Source organism: Mandrillus leucophaeus, unplaced genomic scaffold (assembly GCF_000951045.1).
Source record: "Mandrillus leucophaeus isolate KB7577 unplaced genomic scaffold, Mleu.le_1.0 Scaffold490, whole genome shotgun sequence".
Taxonomy (NCBI): Eukaryota; Metazoa; Chordata; class Mammalia; order Primates; family Cercopithecidae; genus Mandrillus; species Mandrillus leucophaeus.
Window position 1 is genome coordinate 2,068,401 of NW_012105254.1, and position 20,893 is coordinate 2,089,293.

Here is a 20,893-nt window from a genome sequence, read left to right on the forward strand (position 1 = left end):
AAAAAAAAAAAAAAAAAAGAGCATTTGAAACAAAATTATCTCTGACTCCATTCCATTGTAAGACAGAGAAGTTTGGTCTCAAATATTTTTCCTTGAATATTACCATGAAAGTTGTGCTACAACATAATCATTGACAACTTTTTTTAAAGTTAAAATTTATCAAAACTTATATTTATAGACCATATATGGCACATTCACAGTTGAGAAAAAATGTAAACAAATATAAATATGCAGTATTAAATCATAACTGCATACAATTAACTATAGTACAAAACAAGGAAAAAAATGCATCCAATGAGGCACAGAAGGAAGAAAAAAAATTAACTGTAGTACATACTGTACTATTGTAATAATTTCATAGCCACCTCCTGTTGCTATTGTAGTGAGCTCAAATACGAGTATTCACTTAAAATGCCTTGTGACACTAATCATCTCTGCATGAGCAGTTCATCTCTTCAGTAAATTGCGTGTGGCAGTAAGAAGTCATCTCTGGCGTATTTTTCATCGTGTTTACTACAAAATGGTAAACCTTGAATAACATCATGAGACTCACACAAAATGCAACTAGTGATGCTGGAAGTGCTCTCAAGAAGCAGAGAAAAGTCATGATGACCGGGCAGTGTGGTGCACGCCTGTAATTCCAGCTACTAGGGAGGCTGAGGCAGGAGAACTGCTTGAACCTGGGAGGCGGAGGTTGCAGTGAGCCGAGTTCATGCCACTGCACTCCAGCCTGGGCAACAGAGCAAGACTCTGTCTCAAAAAATAAAATAAAATAAAGAAAGAAAAGAAAATCATTGAGGAGAAAGAATATCTGCCTGAATAGGACGCCCGGCTAATTTTTGTATTTTTAGGAGAGACAGGGTTTCATCACGTTGGCCAGGCTGGTCTCGAGCTCCCGACCTCATGATCCACCCGCCTTGGCCTCCCAAAGTGCTAGGATTCCAGGTGTGAGCCACCGTGCCTGTCCTCAACAGGTTTTGAATGCAGATGAAAGCATCCTATTCTAGAAAAGCACCACAAAGGACATTTAGAAGGCAGAGAAGCAAGCAGCAGGATTGAAAACAAAAAGAGACAGGCAAACTCTACTGTTTCATGTAAATGTAATGGGGTTTATGATCAGAACTGCCCTTATCTATAAAGCTGCTAATCCTCACCCCAATCCTTGAAGAGAAAAGATCAGCGCCAGCTGCCTGTCTTTTGGTTGTACAACTAGAAGTCCTGGATAATGGAAATCCTTTTTTCTGAATTGGTTCCACTGATGCTTTGTCCCTGAAGTCAGGAAGTACCTTGCCAGTAAGGAACTGGCTTTTAAAATTCTTTTAATATTGGACAATGCCCCTGGCCACCCAGAACCCCATAAGTTCAACAATGAAGGTGTCATAGTGGTCTACTTGCCCTCAAACACAATGTTTCTAATTCAGCCTCTAGACCAGGGGGTTGTTAAGAACCTCTAAAGCTCATTACACGTGGTACTCTACAGAAAGGATTGTCAATGCTATGGAAGAGAACCCTATCACAGAGAGCATCAAGAAAGTGTATAAAGATTATACCATTGAAGATGTTATTGTCATTATAGAAAAAGCCATGAAAATCATCAAGCCCAAAACAAAGTCTTGCTGGAGAAAAAACTGCGTCCAGATATTGTGCATGACTTCACAGAACTTAAGACAGAGCCAGTCAACGAAATCATGAAAGACATTGTAAATATGGGCGAAAAAAGGGGGCAGGGGTGTCGGGGTGAAGGGTCTCAAGATATAGATCTTGAAGAAATTCAAGAGTTAACAGATACAACAGAGTAGTTAACAAAAGTCAATTTGACAGGGATGAGTCCTTCCAAAGCAGTGCAAGGTGATGAGGAAGAAAACTTAGGTGAAGCAGTGCCAGAAAACAAATTGACACTAGACAATCTGGCAGAAGGGCCAATTATTCAAGACTGCTTTTGACTTCTTCTATGAACCCTTCTAAACTGAAAAGTAATGCATTTAAACTAAAGCAAATGGTGGAAGAATTGGTACTGTAGAGAAACATTTTTAGAGAAATGAAAAAGCAAAAATGTTAGACAGAAATTAGAATGTATTTCTGCAAAGTTACACCAAGTGCGTCTACCCTCTTGCCTTCCCTTCCACCTCCTCCACCTCTTCCGCCTCTGCCACCCAAGACAGCAAGACCAAATCATCCTCTTCCTCCTTGGCCTACTCAACATGAAGACAAGGAGAATGAAGACCTTTATGATGAACCACTTCCATTTAATGAAAGGCAAATATATTTTCTCCTCCTCGTGATTTTCTTAGTAACATTCTTTTCTCTAGCTTACTTTATTATAAGAATAGGGTATATAATACATATAACATACAAAGTATGTGTTAATCAACAATTTATGTTATTGGTAAGGCTTACAGTCAACAGTAGGCACTTAATAGTTAAGTTTTGGGGGAGTGAAAAGTTATATGCAAATTTTCTACTATGCAGAGGGGCGGGGGGTGGTCAGAGTCCCTAACTCCCCACATTGTTCAAGGATCAAATATATATCCAATGGTATTATACAGGTTGAGCACCCCAAATCCAAAAATCACGAATATTTTGAGTGACAACAATGCTCAAAGGAAATGTTCATTGGAGCATTTCGAATTTTGGATTTTTGGATTTGGGATGCTGAACTGGTAAATACAATGCAAGCATTTCAGATAAGGGATACTCAACCTGTACATGTAACTGTACACACAGAATCATGCTATAGTTTTGCAACTTGCTTTTAATATCTTAATTTCTGACGAGGTAGCTTGTTTCAGGTTATCTCAAGTAGAACTGGGTGCCACAGAAGCTATCTGTAATTAAGAGCTCACTATTCCAGAAATCATTTGCCAAGGCGCTCCAATCATTTGCCAAGACACTCTCACAGTAACACTCAACATTCTAGCCTTCCGGCCATCCAATGTGTGCTACAATGAACAGCAGTGTTCCTGGCCGGGCGCAGTGGCTCACGCCTGTAATCCCAGCACTTTGGGAGGCCAAGGCAGGTGGATCACCTGAGGTCAGGAGTTCAAGACCAGCCTGGCCAACATGGTGAAACCCTATCTCTACAAAAGTACAAAAATTAGCCGGGCATGATAGTGGGTACCTGTCATCCCAGCTACTCAGGAGGCTGAGGTGGAAGAATCACTTGAACCTGGGAGGCAGAGGTTACGGTGAGCCAAGATTGTGCCATTGCACTCCAGCCTGGGCGAGAGAGTGAGACTCTGTCTCAAAAAAAAAAAAAAAAACAGGACCATTCCATAGTCTACAGTATTCATGAAGTACCACTAGGCAAAGAATTGTGAGTTGGAGTGGGCAAAACTAGGAGCAGAAGGGCAGAGACAGGTGCTTAGTCTTGGATATGGCATTAATTATATAATCTTGACAGACCAGTGACCTGGATCCTTTAATGGACTAAACTACCATGGGACACGACTTGCCTGACTCTCCACAGAGGCTCATTCTGAACACATTTTGCTAAGTAAAAAGGAAAAAAAAAATCAAAACAATACAAATACCAGCTGTTATAGGATGGAGTGCAGGAAAAGAAAAAGAGGAAGAAGTTAAAAAAAATTTAGAATATATAATATTTAGAATAAAACAGGTTAAATGAACAAAGTAAAGTAGCTGAAAATTTCAAGGAGGGAGAGAGGAAGTACAATAAGGGCCTCAATAACTCCAACCTATCCTAGTTTTCCTTTTATCCCTGATGCTTTGTTCTGCCTCTAGTGGATGAGTTTTCAACTAATAAGACAGAAATGCTAACACAGGTTGCAGGTAAACAAACTGCTCCTTCCATTCTAAATATCCCAGTACTGACGCTAAAATAATTACTCGGGAACTCCAATGGTAAATAAAACCTCTATGGCTATGTTTCTCAAGGCCCAAGAATCCTAGTTACTTGAGGCCATGGTCTCCGGATTTCAAGAATTGTCTAGGATAATTTCATAAGCATATTCTGGATAATGTGAATGACAATCATTATAATCCAGTACTACTGTGTGATTTCAGTGCTCGCATCTGGATTTATAATTACTACATAATTTTATAACTAAGTCCTAATTTTATTGCATTAAGCAGCAGCTTTAATACATAAATGTTAGGTTTGCCATGTGAAGGTCAAATGACCAGCTGTACAAATAAAGTTCTACAGTAATTTCATAGAAAAAGTGGTAAATAACCATAAGGCAACATTAGTAGAGGCATTCCAAACTCTCATCAGTGCCATATACATACTGTGAGGAGCATCGGTTTCACATCATTCCTAGCATTATCTCATGTGATGGATCCATCTGCCTTGGCTTCCCAAAGTGCTGGGATTACAGGCATGAGCCACCACGTGCCCAGCTCATATATTGTTTTATAGTCAAACAATGGCTTCAGGCCAGGCGTGGTAGCCTGAAGTTGCCTTCCCTCTTGCCTTCCTGTTGAGGCCAGGAGTTCGAGACCAGCCCAGGCAATATAGTGAAAACCCATCTCTACAAAAATTTTAAAAATTAGCCAGGTGGGCCAGGGGCGGTAGCTCACACCTGTAATCCCAGCACTTTGGAAGGCTGAGGTGGGTGGATCACCTGAGGTCAGAAGTTTGAGACCAGCCTGGCCAACATGATGGGGTTTCACCCCATCTCTACTAAAAATACAAAAATTAGCCGGGTGTGGTTGCGCGCGACTGTAATCCCAGCTACTCAGGAGGCTGCAGCAGAAGAACTGCTTGAACCCAGGAGGCAGAGGCTGCAGTGAGCCAAGATCGTGCCATTGCACTCCAGCCTGGGCAACAGAGCGAGACTCTGTCTCAAAAAAAAGAAAAAAGAAAAAAGAAAAAAGAAAATTGGCCAGGTGTGGTGGTGGATGCCTGTAGTCCCAGCTACTTGGGAGGCTGAGGTGGGAGGACTGCTTGAGCCTGGGAGGTGGAGGCTGCTGTGAGCCATGGTTGTGCCGATGCATTTCCCTCCTGGGCAACAGAACAAGACTCTGTCTCAAAAATAAATAAATGAGCTTCATAACTAGTATTATGTTGACATATATTTGAATAACATAATAATTTGGGTAAACAAAGGGTCTCATATTAGTGAAGTTTGAGAAAAACTTGCAAACCGTCTAATACTTTCAACTCCTGCTGGTTTTATGAAGAAAAATATTCACCGAATACTTACTATGTGTGCAAGGACTGTGCTAGCTACTGTAATTCATGAAGCTTGCAACTATAATATTAGATACTTTATAAACAGTTACACCAAATCAATGGGCGATCATTCACCAAGACTTCCTCTTCCTGACTTTAGTACGTTAACATCGTTTCTGACAGGTGTTTCTAAATAACTACTTGGCGGGCAGTAGTCACAGCTATTTTTCTTCTGACACAGTATTTGACTTCCTTCTGACACTGGGGCTTCAAGTTAGGGCTGGAGTGGACAGAGCAATTTCACAACACAGAAAATAGGATAGAGAGTCCATTACCTGAGTCTCTCAGTCGAGCAAGTTCCTGCCGACGTTTCTTTCGTTTCTCTTTCTTCAGGGCGGCCCTGTACTTTTTGTGGCTGGAAGATTAAGACATACATACACGACGATCAGCGGCTACACTGCAGCGCTGCCCGAACTCCCCGCTCCTCTGTGCCCAATGAAAGGAAATAGTTCGGGTGCTGAGGAGAGAAATCTTGCTTCCTGTATTTTAATTACAGAACAGGCATCTATCATCCCCTCATCCTCCGACTTCCAGACGGCAGTTCTTCTCCATCCGCCAACCTGATCCTCTCCTCGCTTGCCTGAGCCCACAGCCGTCCGTGAAAGTCCGGGGAGGGGACCAGAGCGCGCACCAGGAAGGAATCGAGCTGCCGCGGTGGCTCACTTAGCTTGGCCTAGCTTCCCTTTTCTTGCTGCCACCACATCCTCCATGCCCACGATCGGCCCGCTTGCCTGCTCATCTCCCCGTACGGAGCTTACCTTGGTTTCTCTGGAAACGTCATTTTCTCGGGCGCAGCCATCTTGCCGGCACCGCCCCGCCCCTCCAGGTCTGGCAGGAAAGGGCGGGCCTAACAGCCGAGACAGGCACGCGCAGGCGCGGGTATCGAGCAGCCGCCACACGCGCGGGACCAGAAACGGAAAGCCGGAGGTACCCTTCGGCGGCTCGTCTTCCAAAACGCTGCTCAAATAAATATCTCCTTCCCGCAAAAATCCTCTGGAGCTTTTACCCTGCCCTAGAAGTAATTGTCGCTTCAGCACTTGCCCAGTGCTTTATCACTGTCTCCCTCCTTGCCCTAGCAGGACGTGTTGTGGCCAGGTTAAAGTCACACTCTCCCGCTTTTCTCAGCATCCACTCATAAAGTCACATCCCGCACAGAGCTGCTCTCCCGGCTTTATTTCCGACTTTTCCAGGTTACGCGTCCTTCCGCCGATCTCTATCAGCGCTTCAGACAACGCTCCAGACTCCGCTCCGTGCCAGTCACACCTGTTCTGGTCCCTTAAGCAAACCTAACTCCCGGGGCTGCAAAGCTGTTACCTCTGCCCCTGAGGAGTTTACAATCGAGAAGAACCAATACATCATATGTTGCAAGCAAACATGAAGTTTACCTAACCTAGTCCACCTAGGGATTCAGGGAGAGCTTTTTTTTTTTTTTTTCTTTTTCCCAGTATCACATGTGACTCAATTGCAGTATCAGGGAGCGCTTTCTGATGCTAAGAGTTGAGTTTGGAAGGAAGATGCCCTTTACCCAGACGGAGAAAGGTGGGAATGCGGTTACAGTCAGATCAGCATAAGCAAAGGCACTGAAAGGTGAAACTGGAATATGGTGGGAACAGCAAGAATTTTGGCAGTCGAATTTATTTATTTTTTCGTTTCTTACATATTAGAGACAGGGTCTTGCTCTTTCACCCAGGCTGGAGTGCAGGCGCAATTAAGACTAACTGCAGCCTCGACTTCCTGGGGTCAAGCTATCCTTCCGCCTCAGCCTCCCGAGTAGCTGGGAATACAGGAGCGAGCCACCACGCCTGCCCAGCTATCCAATTTAACGTGCAATTCGAGGCCGGATGCTGTGGTTCACACCTGTAATCCCAGCACTTTGGGAGGCCAAGGCGGGTGGATCACCAGAGGTCAGGAGTTCGTCAGCCTGGCCAACATGGTGAAACCCCATCTGTACTAAAAATACAAAATTAGCCAGGTGTGGTGGTGCATGCCTGTAGTTCTAGCTACTCTGGAGGCTGAGACAGGAGAACTGCTTGAACCCGGGAGGTGGAGGCCGCAGTGAGCCGAGATGGCACCACTGCCCTCCAGCCTGGGCAACAGAGCAAGACTCCGTCTCAAAAAAACAAAACAAAATAAAGTGCAATTCGAGAGTATCAAGGAATACAGTTGTAGTGATGGGCTGGGAGGGCTAGGTTAAGGAGGAGGGCCTGATGTGCCATGTTAAGACGCTCTGTTTACATTCCATAGAGACAACAGTGAACCGTTGAAAGCTTTTAAATAGAGGCTTATTTTGGTTGTGTTTGTGTTTTAGGTAAATTACTCTGCTTTGCAATATAAAGGATTAAAAGATAAAACTAGAATATCACAATAATCTAGGTGAGAGGTGATGAGGAATTAAACTGGGGCAGTAAGAGTAGGGATTGAGAAACTAAAAATCATCCCAACTAATAATCAGACTGTAATGTACACATACAAGGCCAGAGACAAGGCCAAGCAAAAAATGTTCCTCACAAGGATACATTACAGCTGTAAAATGACTAACAACCTCTATCTTTTGAGTGACTGAATAGATTCCTTGGCCTAGCTTTGTTCCGTTGTCCTCCAAATTAAAGTTGCTGAGATACTCAATTACTAAACTGCCTTGCTTCCCCTAATCCCTCTTTAGAATTACTCAACTGAAACCCAAACTCTGCATAAAACCTCACCCTAATCTCTCTTCTACCGACACACCTGGAGCAACACATATTCCCTTCAGCCTCAAGTTGACCTTGTCCAGCTCAGTGCATCCGTTGGGTCTTGAGTAAATTCCTTAATGTCTACCCCTGTTTTCTCTTCTGTAAAAATCAAGAGAGTCATCATAGTTCCCATCTCATAACGCTTTTATTGTGAAAACTAAGATAACCCATGCTATATGCTGATACAGTGCCTAGCAATAGTGAATGCCTCCAAAACTTTAGCTGTTACATCATCATCACCATCATCATTAGTGTGAAAACTTCCTGAGGGGGTGAGGCACTGTATGCATTTCCAGTACAAGCATTCCACCTTTCATAACATCTATCATGGTTTACTACACATTGTCACTTTCACCTTTCTGTTTCTTGACTAAATCTTAAACTAAACTGTCTAGTTGGAGGTTCGGCAGTTGTATCCCCAAAGTAGAGTGCCCTGGATGGCACAGAATGTTGTAGCTATGCAAGTCACCAATTTTGCTGGTCCTTGCGAAGAGAATTTACGCTGAGAATTGCTGCCCATTCTGAACGCATCAGTGTTTGAGCTGTTGTAACATTTCTTATGAATCAGACCAGACTTTCACTTCAGAACAATAAATAACAATTCCTTCTAAGAAATCTCGGCTCACTGCAACCTCCGTCTCCTGGGCTCAAGCGATTCTTCTGCCTCAGCCTCCCATGTAACTGGGATTACAGGTGCGTGCCACAACCACCCGGCTAATTTTTGTATTTTTTAGTAGAGATGGGGTTTCACCATATTGGCCAGGCTGTTCTTGAACTCCTGACCTCAGGTAATCTGCCTGCCTTGGCCTCCCAAAGTGCCGGGATTACAGGCATGAGCCACTGCACCCAGCCATAGATTTTTTAGTGAGTTCGAAATGGATGTAAATTTCCTTTTATAGGAGTTAGACATTTATTTTTAACAATTAACCACTGAATTCATTTTCAGAAATAGGCCTGAATTGCTTATTAATTTCATTACAGATGTAACTCTAAAAGCCAATTCCATTTCCGAACTATAATTACCATCGTTTGAATTTAACAGAGAAAGATGTCTTCCAAGACTTCTTTTGGGTGGATGCCTGGTTTTAGAACAGCCAACTTTACCCTAACCCATGTACAAGACAGTTCTCCAGGTGGCCTTGGACTGACCCAGTTCTCCCTTCTTCCTTGCTTGGAGTTCTTAAGAATAACTGTAGAAGGCACTGAGAATGCAATGTCCTGATATGGAGGAACTGCCTGAAACAGCCTGGCCCTGTTCTTGTCCCTCCTAAGGAATGTAACATCTTGAGTTAGGGAGGAACTGTTTGAGATAGCCAGTTGTGTTCCTCTCTCTCCTGGAAGCAGGATGTCCTTTAAAGCTTTGCCCAATGAGTTATGTGGCTCCTATGGTATATAACCCAAGGCAGGCTATGGTGCAAGTGGGGCACGAACTTCAAGACTCCATCAGCCCTGCCCCGGGCAGCTTTCTTGAGCCCTGGGGTACTGGCTCACCATGGAGCCAGGGCCTCTTTTGTCCCTTGCTTCCTGTCTGTAAGTAATACATCTGCTTCATGTAATGTATTGGGTATGAGTGTGTTCTGTCACACTGGACTCAAGACAGGTTGGTAACCAGTGTACACTGAACCTGTTAAAGGATATCTCATTAATTTACAGACATATATATAGACTGAAACAATAGGAAGGAAGTCTTTCACCAACCACTAATATTGTAAAGAAAGGCTTTCATTGAGCTAGTATTATTTAATGAAGATGGGCAGCAATTTTAATACAATCTTCTTTTCCAAGACCTTTGACAGACCTTAGGCCCAATTTTCCACCTTTATGTCTAGGAAAGTGCAAGTAAAACACTTTTGAGGGCATGAAAAACACAAGCTTGTTGTTAAGGTGTATCAGTAGCCAGGGAAATCGGCCGTGCCCCTTTCAGGGTCATCTAACTAAGGCATGGAGAAAGAAACTGCCTCAAGTCAGCTTCTATCACCTCTGCAGGGAAGGTGGCCATGCAAACCAGGACATGGTTCAAAGTGAAAAAGAGTGTGGTTAATAATCACGCCAGAACACCAGATATAAGAGGTAAGGGCAAGTCAGCATTCTGTACATTGCTTCTCCCTTCAATTTGGAAAACTCAGTGCAGTAGGGTTTTGCACTGATCATTTCACAAGACAGCTAGGAGGAAAGCCTGTGTGCTCTGGAAAATGCATATCTTGTGTGTTTACCCTTTTAAAGGTAACTATACTTCGAAACAGGTGAACTGCAGAAAATTAACAAAGACTTCTCTTTTTACCATGTTTACCTTTTTAAGAATTTCACGCATTTCCGGCCAGGCGCGGTGGCTCACGCCTGTAATCCCAGCACTTTGGGAGGCTAAGGTGGGTGGATCACCTGACGTCAGAAGTTCAAGACCAGCCTGGTCAACGCTGTGAAACCCCGTCTCTACTAAGTATACAAAAATTAGCTGGGCGTGTGGCGTACGCCTGTAATCCCAGCTACTTAGGAGGCTGAGGCAGGAGAATTGCTTGAACCTGGGAGGCAGAGGTTGCAGTGAGCTGAGATGGCGCTATAGCGCTCCAGCCTGGGCAACAAGAGCGGAAGTTCGCTCCAAAAAAAAAAAAAAGAATTTTATGCATTTCCTAGGGCATACATGCAAAAGCCTTCACATTTCCCCCTTTTTAAAAGAGATATTTCTCAAACTTATATGTATACAGTTCAGTAGTGTTAAGTACAATCACACTTTGTTTTGCAACAGATCTCTAGAATTCTTGCAACACAAGCTCTGTACCCACTAAATACAAATTCACCCTCTCCCCTTCCCCCAACCCTTGGCAACCACCTTTCTACTTTCTATTGTATGATCTTGACTACTTTGGACACTTCACATGGAGGAATCATACAGTATTTGTTCTTTTGTGGCTGGCTTATTTCACTTGGCATAATGCCTTCAAGGTTCATCCACATTGTACATTTGACAGCATTTCCTTCTTTTTAAAGGCTGAATAATATTCCATTGAACGTATATACCACATTTTCTTTATCCATTCATCAGTTGATGGACATTTGGGATGCTTCCAGAACCTCTTGGCTATTGTAAATAATGCTGCTATGAACATGGGTGTACAGATATCTCTTTGAGATCCCGCTTTGGTGGTAATTCTTATGGTAATTCTGTTTTCAGTTCTTTGGGAAACCCGTGTACTGTTTTCCATGACCACTATTTTACATTACCACCAACAGTGCACAAGAGTTTCAACTTCTCTGCATTCTCCCCAATACTTGTTATTTTTTTGTTCTTCTGATAGTGGCCAACATGATGGGCGTGAGATGATAACTCATTGTGATTTTGATTTATATTTCCCTAATAATTAGCAATGTTGAGCATATTTTCATGTTCTTATTGGCCATTTGTATATCTTCTTTGGAGAAATGTCTGTGCAAGTCCTTTGCCCATTTTTAAAAATTGAGTTATTTGGTTTTCTTGTTGTTGAGTTACAGAAGTTCCTCATATATTCTGGATTTGGGGTCCTTATAAGATCTATGATTTGCAATTATTTTCTCTCATTCTAGAGCTTGCCTTTTCACTTTGTTGATTGCTTCCTTTGACACACAGAAATTTTTAAGTTTGATGTAGTCCCATTTCCTTCCTAACCATCTTAAGTGTACAGTCAGTAGTGTTAAGTATATTCATCCAACCCTATCTTGCAGACCAGATGACAAACATATTAATGAAAGAACTACTACCAGTCATTGATGCAACACTGAGTCTGAACATAGGCTTAGACGCATTTGGAAACATTCCAAGATATTTATAAGCAAGAGACACGGGGGCATGAATTCCTCAGAATATGTAGAATTATCTAGATTTTAGCCTATCTGACAAGTTTCTCTCCCTATTACCATAACAAAAGTTTTTTAAAGCACTGTATAAACTGAGAGATTTAAGTTAATCACCTGCCTTGCAAAGAACCTTGACTAATGAGTAAAGTTCAGACAGTTGTAAAGTGAAGACAGGATAGCTCTTTCACTGTAGAAAACATTATCATTATATACTATGTAACAGTGTGCAAATAATACAAAATAATATTATAAAACATAGGCTATTAGATTACTAGTCCTTTGAAAAATATTTCTGGAAATGTACAATGAAAGAATTCTAAGTTCTAGGCACTGTAAGCATCTTTTCTCTTCTCTTCTCTTTTTTATTAGACACGGAGTCTCACTCTGTCGCCCAGGCTAGAGAACAGTGGTGCGATCTTGGCTCACTGCAACCACCACCTCCCAGGTTCAAGCGGTTCTCCAGCCTCAGCTTCCCGAGTAGCTGGTATTACAGGTGCCCACCACCATGCCTGGCTAATTTTTTTAATTTTCAGTAGTGACAGGGTTTCATCATGTTGGCCAGGCTGGTCTCGAACTCCTGACCTCAAGTGATCTTCCCGCCTCAGCCTCCCAAAGTGCCGGATTACAGGTGTGAGCCACTGTGCCCAGCCAAGCATTTTCTTTAAAATATTCTGCATATATTTCCTATATGATCAGACCTTTAAGTAAAATATCTGATCTTCAGAAATGCAAAGGGATTTCTGGGTATAGGAAAAGTCTTATTTTCTTATAATTACAAAATATATTTTCTACATCATAAATCGATAGTAAGCGTATCATGTCCTTGTAACAACTAAACACTGGGGCAAATATAATATACTGATTGATAAGCCCTTATGAAAGAATACACATTCATGTTATAAAATAAAATACATCTAAAACCATGGCCAATGTTCAGCCAGGAAGTACCAGTCTGGGCCAACAGGCTGTTTCTGAAAGGCCTGAGTTCTGGTCAGTGTCTGTGCTTTACTTTTGATTATAATCCCTACGTATAGTGCTATAGAACCACTAATGGATAAACATAAAAAAGATAGCTCAAAAATGTCAGACATAAAAAGATATTACAAGCCGGGCCAGGTGGCCAGCACCTGTAGCCCCAGCTACTCCAGAGGCTAAGGCAGGAGGACTGCTTGAGCCTAGGAGTTCAAGGCTGCAGTGAGCTATCACTGGGCCACTGCACCCTAGCCTGGGCAACAGAGCAAGATCTAGTCTCTTAAAGAAAAAAAAAAAAGAAAAAAAGAAAAAACAAAAAGGCATTACAATTACCAACAGGTAGCTGCAAGAGAAACTTGTGTCTCTTAGCTGGTACCGAATCACTTTCCTCAAAGACTGATGAAGCACTCTCATGCTAAGAAATGCTCATCTGTAAATATTATCAAATGCAGGCACTTAGAATAGTCTAGTTAACAATTTTTAGTAAGCTAGTATATATTATAGCAAAAGCAAAATACTGCCTAGATATGCACGTTTTAGGAGGTTGCTTGGCTGGTCACCGGCTTGGATTTCGCTCGTACATTCAGCACATAATCATGCCGGAAGGATGAACGGACAGTGCGATTCATCAGTGGCTGAAGAGGGCGGAAGTTGTCCACCATTCTTTTCTCCTTCTCCCCTTCAGAAGTGAAAAGCAGGGTTCGAAATTGCTCAAGCTAGAAATAGAAACAGAAAGCATAAATAATTTCAATAGAAAACTTGCTTTACCTCGTGAATAAATTACTTTCATTTTTACAATTCTGAGCATTCCTTGCAAATTAGATACAGAAGGAGAAGTTATTTCTGGGTAAGAATGCCTTCACCACTTGACAGGGAATAAAATGCCCAGTGGTGGTGGTGATCCTGATGGTGGTCCTGTGGGGAGGAGAGCAGCAGGAGGTGGTGAAACCAGGAGGGCCCTTGGGATCCAAAGACTTGGGGCAAAGGCCCTGTCCCCACATATTATCCATTTACCAAGGATGATGAGTTAATTAATCTCTTTCATTCTCAAGAACCTCCTCTTTAAATAAGCAAAAGAGCCAGTTTACAGAATGAGAAAGGAAAGGTCTGATGCATATACTAACACCACCAAAAAAAGGGGGTTTATAAAACAATTTAACTGAATCATTAACATAAAATAAGTATTACTGATTGCTCACTGCACCTGGGTATTGTGGGCAAAGCAATGCATATTGATGTCTTTATTTTTTCCTTTCCTTTTTTTTTTTTTTTTAAGACAAAGTCTTACTCTGTCACCCAGGCTAGAGTGCAGTGGTGTGATCATGGTTCACTGTAGGCTCAACCTCTGGGACTCAGGTGATCTCCCACCTCAGCCTCCCAACTAGCTGGGATTATAGGCACATGCCGCCACACCAAGCCAATTTTTAAATTTTTTGTAGAGACAGGGTCTCTCTATGTTGCCGAGGCTGGTCTTGAACTCCTGGCCTCAAGTGATCCTCCCACCTAGGTCTCCCAAAGTGCTGGGATTACAGGTGTGAGCTACCACACCAGGCTGCATGTAGGTGTCTTAACTGGAGACAGGATTCTCTATGCTGGTGCTGTCCAATAGAACTTTCTGCAATGATGGAACTGTCCTCTGCATGGTCCATTACGGTAGTCACAAGCCACATATGGCTACTGGGCACTTGAAATGTGGCCAGTGTAACTGAGGAACTGAATTTTACTTTTAATGTACTTATATTTAAATGTAAATGGTTACATGTGTCCAGTGGTTACAACATTAGACAATATAGCTCAATGCAAAAGGAGCAACCCAGAATATCAACGGCTTGTTCTCTGATGTAGCAGCAGTATCGACCAGTAGCCCCTTGGTTTCAGACCCAATTATGTTATGACATACTTTACTTAGGCTGGGCGTGGTGCCCTACACCTGTAATCCCAGCACTTTGGGAGGCCAAGGCGGGCGGATCACCTGAGGTCAGAAGTTCAAGACCAGCCTGACCAACATGATGAAACCCTGTCTCTACTAAAATTATAAAATTAGCCGGTCGTGGTGGCGCATGCCTGTAATCCCAGCTACTGAGCCCAGGAGGCGGAGGTTGCAGTGAGCTGAGATCGCGCCACTGGATTCCCACCTGGGCAAAAAGAGCAAAACTCCATGTCAAAAAAAAAAAAAAAAAAAAGGAAATATTTTACTTCAGGCCAGCAGGAAAATCCATTCACATTCCCCTCATTCAAACTGAGAAGACAGCCTGGGGCACAGTAGACAAGCAAGTGAAGAGTCATTTGCAACAAAGGCTTCAGGGCAAATAGAGCTGAAGAGGCAGAACTAGGACTGAAAACAAGCAATGTTTATCACACAGCGGCAAATTACACAAAAGCCCTCACTAATTAGGAAGCTGTACAAGCAGTTAATGTTTCTTTTTATTCAGCTAATTGCAGAAGATTAGAAATAGTCTAAGTATCAAAGATAAATGACATCTATCTATGAAATGAACTAGTATACAGTCCTTAAAAATACTGAAGATGTTCATTATCTATAAAATGTTCCATGCGGCCGCGTGCGGTGGCTCATGCCTGTAATCCCAGCACTTCGGGAGGCTGAGGCGGGTGGATCACGAGGTCAGGAGTTTCAGATCAGCCTGGCCAACATAGTGAAACCTCGTCTCTACTAAAAATACAAAAAATTAGCTGGGTGTGGTGGTGGGCGCCTGTAATCCCAGCTACTCGGGAGGCTGAGGCAGGAGAATTGCTTGAACCCGGGAGGCAGAGGTTGCAGTGAGCCGAGATCGTGTCACTACACTCCAGCCCAGGCAACAGCTAGAGATTGTCTTAAAAAAAAAAAAAAAAGTTCCAGGCATCACTGAGTGAAAAGAGCAGCAAAATGGTATGTACAGAATGATTTCATTTTCATACAAAAATTGTGTATATTTATGTAGATAAAAGACCAGAAGGACTTACGTGCATCTGGATAGACAAGAGACCAGAAGGATTTCCCCAAACAATGATAGTGGTAAAATTATAGGCAACTAGAATAATATTATAGATGACAGCTAGCATTGTTTTCCTTACTAAATTTTCAGTGTTACCATAAGTTTTATATTAAATTACATTCTGGAAGTAGCCAGTACAGTTAGACCAGAAAATACAAAATAAAATTTTAAATTATATAATTGAAAAATAAATTTTAAAATTTCGTTGAAATTGTATTTACAAAGTCCTCACATGGGCCACTGACCCTCTGATGTATTTACTTTGTTTTTCAATGTTATGTCCATTTGTTTTTCTAGAATGAAAATAAGTTGAGGAAATATGTCAATTTTTTAATCCAAACAATAGAAACAGACTAAATGTACAGGCCACAAAGCCTATACATTTGCAGGCATAAAAGGATTTTCCTATGCTTATCCTAGTACTTTTATGGTGGTATATATCTGGAATGTATTCTTGTGTAAGGTCTGCATGGTGGATCCAATTTTTCCCCCAAATGCCTGCTCAATTGTTCCTCAACAGCATTTACCAAATACTCTATCTTTCCTGCCAACTGAGTTGAGATGCTATATTTATCATAAAATAAATTCTCATATGTATTTGGACATATTTCTGAAATTATTATTTTCTTCCTGTGATGGTTAATTTTATGTGTCAACTTGATTGGGCCATGGGATGCACAGACAGGTTAAATACTATGCCTACGTATGTCTATGAAGGTGTTTCTGGAGGAGATTAGGATTTGAATTGGTGGACTGAGTAAAGAGAATGGCCCTCCCCAAAGTGGATGGGAATCATCCAATAAATTGAGGGTCTGAATAGAACAAAAAGGCAGAGGAAGGTTGAATTTGCTCTGGTTGCTTGAGCTAGAACATCAATTGTCTCCTTTCTTCAGAGCTCCTGGTTCTCAGGCTTTCAGACCAAGATAGAAATCTACATTATCAGCTCTCCAGTTCTCAGGCCTTTGAACTACACCACTGTCTTTCCTGGGTCTCTAGCTTGCAGATGGCAGATTGTAAGACTTCTTAGTTTCCATAATCACATGGCCAATACCTTATGATAAAACTTTATCTATCTTTTTCTTTATTTATCTTTATAGGGTTATAGAGTTAAGGTTATTTAACCCTTATAGGGTTATTTATCTAACTTTATCAACTTTGTCTTTTTTAATTTTTTTTAATCTTTATCTATATCTGGTATGGTTTGGCCCTGTGTCCCTACCCAAATCCCACATTCAATTATAATCCCCCTGTGTCAGGGGAGGGGATCATGGAGGTGGATTTCCTCCTCACTGTTCTCATGATAGTGAAAGAGTTCTCACGAGATCTGATGGTTTAAAAGTGTGTGGCACTTCCCCCATCTCTCTCTCTCTCTCCTGCCACCATGTGAAGAAGGTCCTTGCTTCCCTTTTGCCTTCCGCCATGATTTTAAGTTTCCTGAGGCCTCCCAGTCATGCTTTCTGTTAAGCCTGTGGAACTATGAGTCAATTAAACATCCTTTCTTCATAAATTACCCAGTCTCAGGTAGTTCTTTATAGCGGTGTGAAAATGGACTAATACAATATCTATCCTATTGGTTCTGTTTCTATGGAGAATGCTAATATACTTCCCTCGATAGATCTCTTTATCCATGTGCCAGTAACATGCTATTTAATTATTGAGGCTTTATAACCTTGTGAGTCTAATTATCCCGTATTTTTCTAGAATTTTCCCTGGCTATTTATGTGTTTGTCTTTATTCATGAGTTTAGAAATAGCATATCGATTTAAAAATCCTATTGGCATGTTTATTGGAACACATTAAATTTATGGTGAATAAACAAGTCATGGAGAATGACAACTTAGGTTGTAATTTATGACAAAAAAGGTGTCTTTATGTCTTTTGATCCTATAATGTGTTAACTTTATTAATTCAAGCCTTCTTTTGTATCCTCCAGGAACATTTTAAGTTTTCTTATTAACTTTCCTTGTTAAAATTATTCCAAAGTATTTTATATTTTTGTTTCCATTATAAATAGGGGCCCTTCTTACATTATATCTTTATATCATATCTTTTAACTGATTGTGATTTATGTATGTCAAATGTATTGATTTCTAGAAATTAATATTGTATTCCACTGATTACCAAATTATCTCTGATTTTTGTAGTAGTTTTTAATTGTTTCTCTAATTTATTTTTTATTTTCTGGTCTAACTGCACTGGCTACTTCCAGAATGAATAACTTAATATAAAACTTAATACGGTAACAATCCTTTCCATTCAAAACCTATTGTTTGCTTTTGAACTGAGATCAATCCCTTTTATCAAGATAGGGAAGTCTCTATTCAGCTCTGTTTTATTAAAAATTTTCAAAAACGGAATGGTGATTTTTACAAATGTCTTTTTAACTTCCCTGGAAATGATAATATGATTTTTCTATTTAGATCCACTGATAGAATGAATTATATTAATATCATTCTTAACAATGAACCATTCTCGTATTACTGGAGTAAAAGCTACTTGGACAAAGTGTCTATTTCTTCTGATGAATCTGCTGGATTCTGTTTCTAATACTTTCTTTTTAGCTTTTTTTTTCTTTTATATTCTTTAGAGGGGGTTCCAATCTTTGGTGAGTGTTGGTATCAGTTATGCTGGCTTCATAAAAAGAATTTGGAAGTTTTTTCTCTTATGAGAATGCTTTGTAATCAATAAAAATCCCATAAAACAAGTATGAGTAAATATTATTGTAGTTTAGCTACATTATACATTATACAAGATTTTGAGTGTTTGCATAGTAACTACTACTTAGGCTTAGTTTCTAAGGGAAAAACAGAACCCAAGTTCAAAAAACGAACTTACATTAAAGTTTCTGGACAAACACTGTTGAATTCTATATTTATTCTGAGATTCTATAGTAGAATTCCCTTAAGGATTTTAAAGACTTTTGAACACATTCATTTCCAGCCTTCACTCTTTCCTTTAAAAGGGTCTTGATTTTGTAGAGTTTAATATTTATATATAAAATACACAAGGCATAAGAAGACATATGTAATTGTCAAATATAGATGTAAAAAGCTTATGTTCTTCTGTGTTTTAACTCTTCTCTCTAGTTTATTTGAAACATCCCCAAATTCATGTCCAAACTGAGACAAGACGTTGGTACACTTCAATAGAAATGTATAAGCATTACAAGATGTTAAAACTGATGCCACAGTCTGAGCCCAGCCTTGTTTTAAATGGGCAGACAAGGATTTCCTTAGATTGAAATTGTGGAGAGAACGTACCTGATCGTGATCAACCTCTACTGGTTGCTTCTTAATGATCCAGGTGACAGACTCGGAGAGGGGTGGGGTAGTCAGAGACCCTGAGTAGGTCCAGTAATCTGGGCAGGTAGGCATCAGGCAGGAAGGGTCAAATGACCCAAATTCCACAAGGGTGTCCTGACCAAGAGAAGAGATAACTGAGTCATTATTTAGTGGTGAAAACCACTCAGGAATCGGACAACGAGGTGATGGTTCTCAGGGAGTATCTGGAGATGAGCAGTGGTCCAGAGGAGCTCCGGGCCTTTCTGGGCAGCTTCCTGAAGAATCGCTGCTTAGGATGGAATCATGTCCAGGCTTTGTTTCTGCAATTAACTGTGTATTTTTTATATTCCACAGTAGGAAAACAGCCAAAACCATTTGATCTCTCAATTCTAGTGAGGTTACATCAGGTAGTCAGTCTCCTCTGAGTTTTGTTGAGAGGTTTCAGACAGCGGCCATTGCATAAAGAAGGAGGCTTTGCATTTTCAAGAGAGGCTAACTGAGACTTGTCCTTTTAGGAAGAAATGCAGATCAGGAGGAGCCAGAAACCTGGACTGAAAGGAAAGAGAGGGAAAAAGAGGAAAATGGAGAGGAGAGGAGAAGAGAGGAGAGGGAAAGAGGTAGGGACCAGAAGGAGAGAGTGGGGGATGGGGGGAGATAATATATGGGCTTCCAGAGAGGAAAGGAGAGGGAAAGAGGTGGGGACCAGAGGGATACAGTGGGGGATGAGAGGGAGAAGGAGAATATATGGGCCTCCACAGAGCAGCCCTTTGAGATTCTGAATATTGAAGAATTAATATTGGGGGACTAGACAAAGGCATCCGACCTGAAGGATGTGGGTCATTGTTCTTTCCAGCTGGACAAGGCAAGTTTCCGTAGAACTGCTCTCTGCTCCCTGCCTGTGGGATGGCAGTTACAGACAAGAAGGCTGCTCTGGTATGTTCACAAGGACTTAGAAGGAGCTGGTGTCAGGAACAGAGGAGGGGACAGCAATATGTTCCTGAGTCCCCAAGTCCTCAGCGGCACCGCGGCAAAACCAAAAAGCTCACTGCCTACCCACAGAATCATGACATCTGTCCCCTGGAATCATAAATGACAGTTTTCTTCTAAGGCTCAATACAGTTCACGTAATTAAACTTCCCAATTCAAAGTGCCTTGGTAATGTCTCCACTCTGAGACTGAAACATAAAAGTACATTTCAAGTAATTATGGAAAACATATAGTACCTTATGCTTAATTGACGGCAAAGTATCCACTAATTTCTGTAGCTCTTTATGATGTTTGCCTAGCTAAAGAACAACAAATAAGAAAATATTACAAACAATGGACATCTCACTGTAGAAACTGTAACAGAACGTGAATTAAAATTAACTAACTGGTGATTACATAAAAGCAAACTGCATGACTGAAATTACACTTAAACTTGTAATTTATAATTTTATAAACATTACTGAATTAAATTAGAGAACACATGAGCAGGCTGTTTGCTGACAAGGTCAGCATGCCTGCAGAGAAAGGTGCCCCCTGCTTCGTTTAAGTATAAGTTCTTAAATTGGAATTAAAATTAAATAAAATGAAAAATGGTTCCACAATTGCAGTAGACACATTTCAAGTGCTCAATTGCCACATGTGGCTTGTGACCACTCTATTGGGCTGTGCATTTTTATACCATTCAAAATATATTCTTTTTTTGGTGGTACAGGGGATGGAGTCTCTCTCTGTTGCCCAGGCCAGAGTGCAGTGGCACAATCTTGGCTTACGGCAGCCTCCACCTCCCAGGCTCAAGTGATCCTCCTGCCTCAGCCTCCCGAGTAGCTGGGATTATAGGTGCACACCACCATGCCCAGCTAATTTTTGTATTTTTAGTAGAAATAGAATTTCCCCATGGAAACCAGG

General features: G+C 41.3%; 1 protein-coding gene across 1 annotated transcript in view; it reads right to left on the minus strand.

The window, feature by feature from the left end:
• Positions 1–13,198: 13,198 nt before the first annotated feature.
• CA5B (carbonic anhydrase VB, mitochondrial) overlaps positions 13,199–20,893 on the minus strand; it is a 59,849-nt gene continuing 52,154 nt past the window's right edge. The window contains exons 5-7 of the mRNA XM_011995552.1: positions 20,224–20,286; positions 18,980–19,135; positions 13,199–13,442 (exon numbers count right to left, since the gene is read on the minus strand). Coding sequence (XP_011850942.1) covers positions 13,263–13,442; positions 18,980–19,135; positions 20,224–20,286 — 399 coding nt within the window. The 3' untranslated portion in view covers positions 13,199–13,262. The remainder of the gene's footprint in view (positions 13,443–18,979; positions 19,136–20,223; positions 20,287–20,893) is intronic.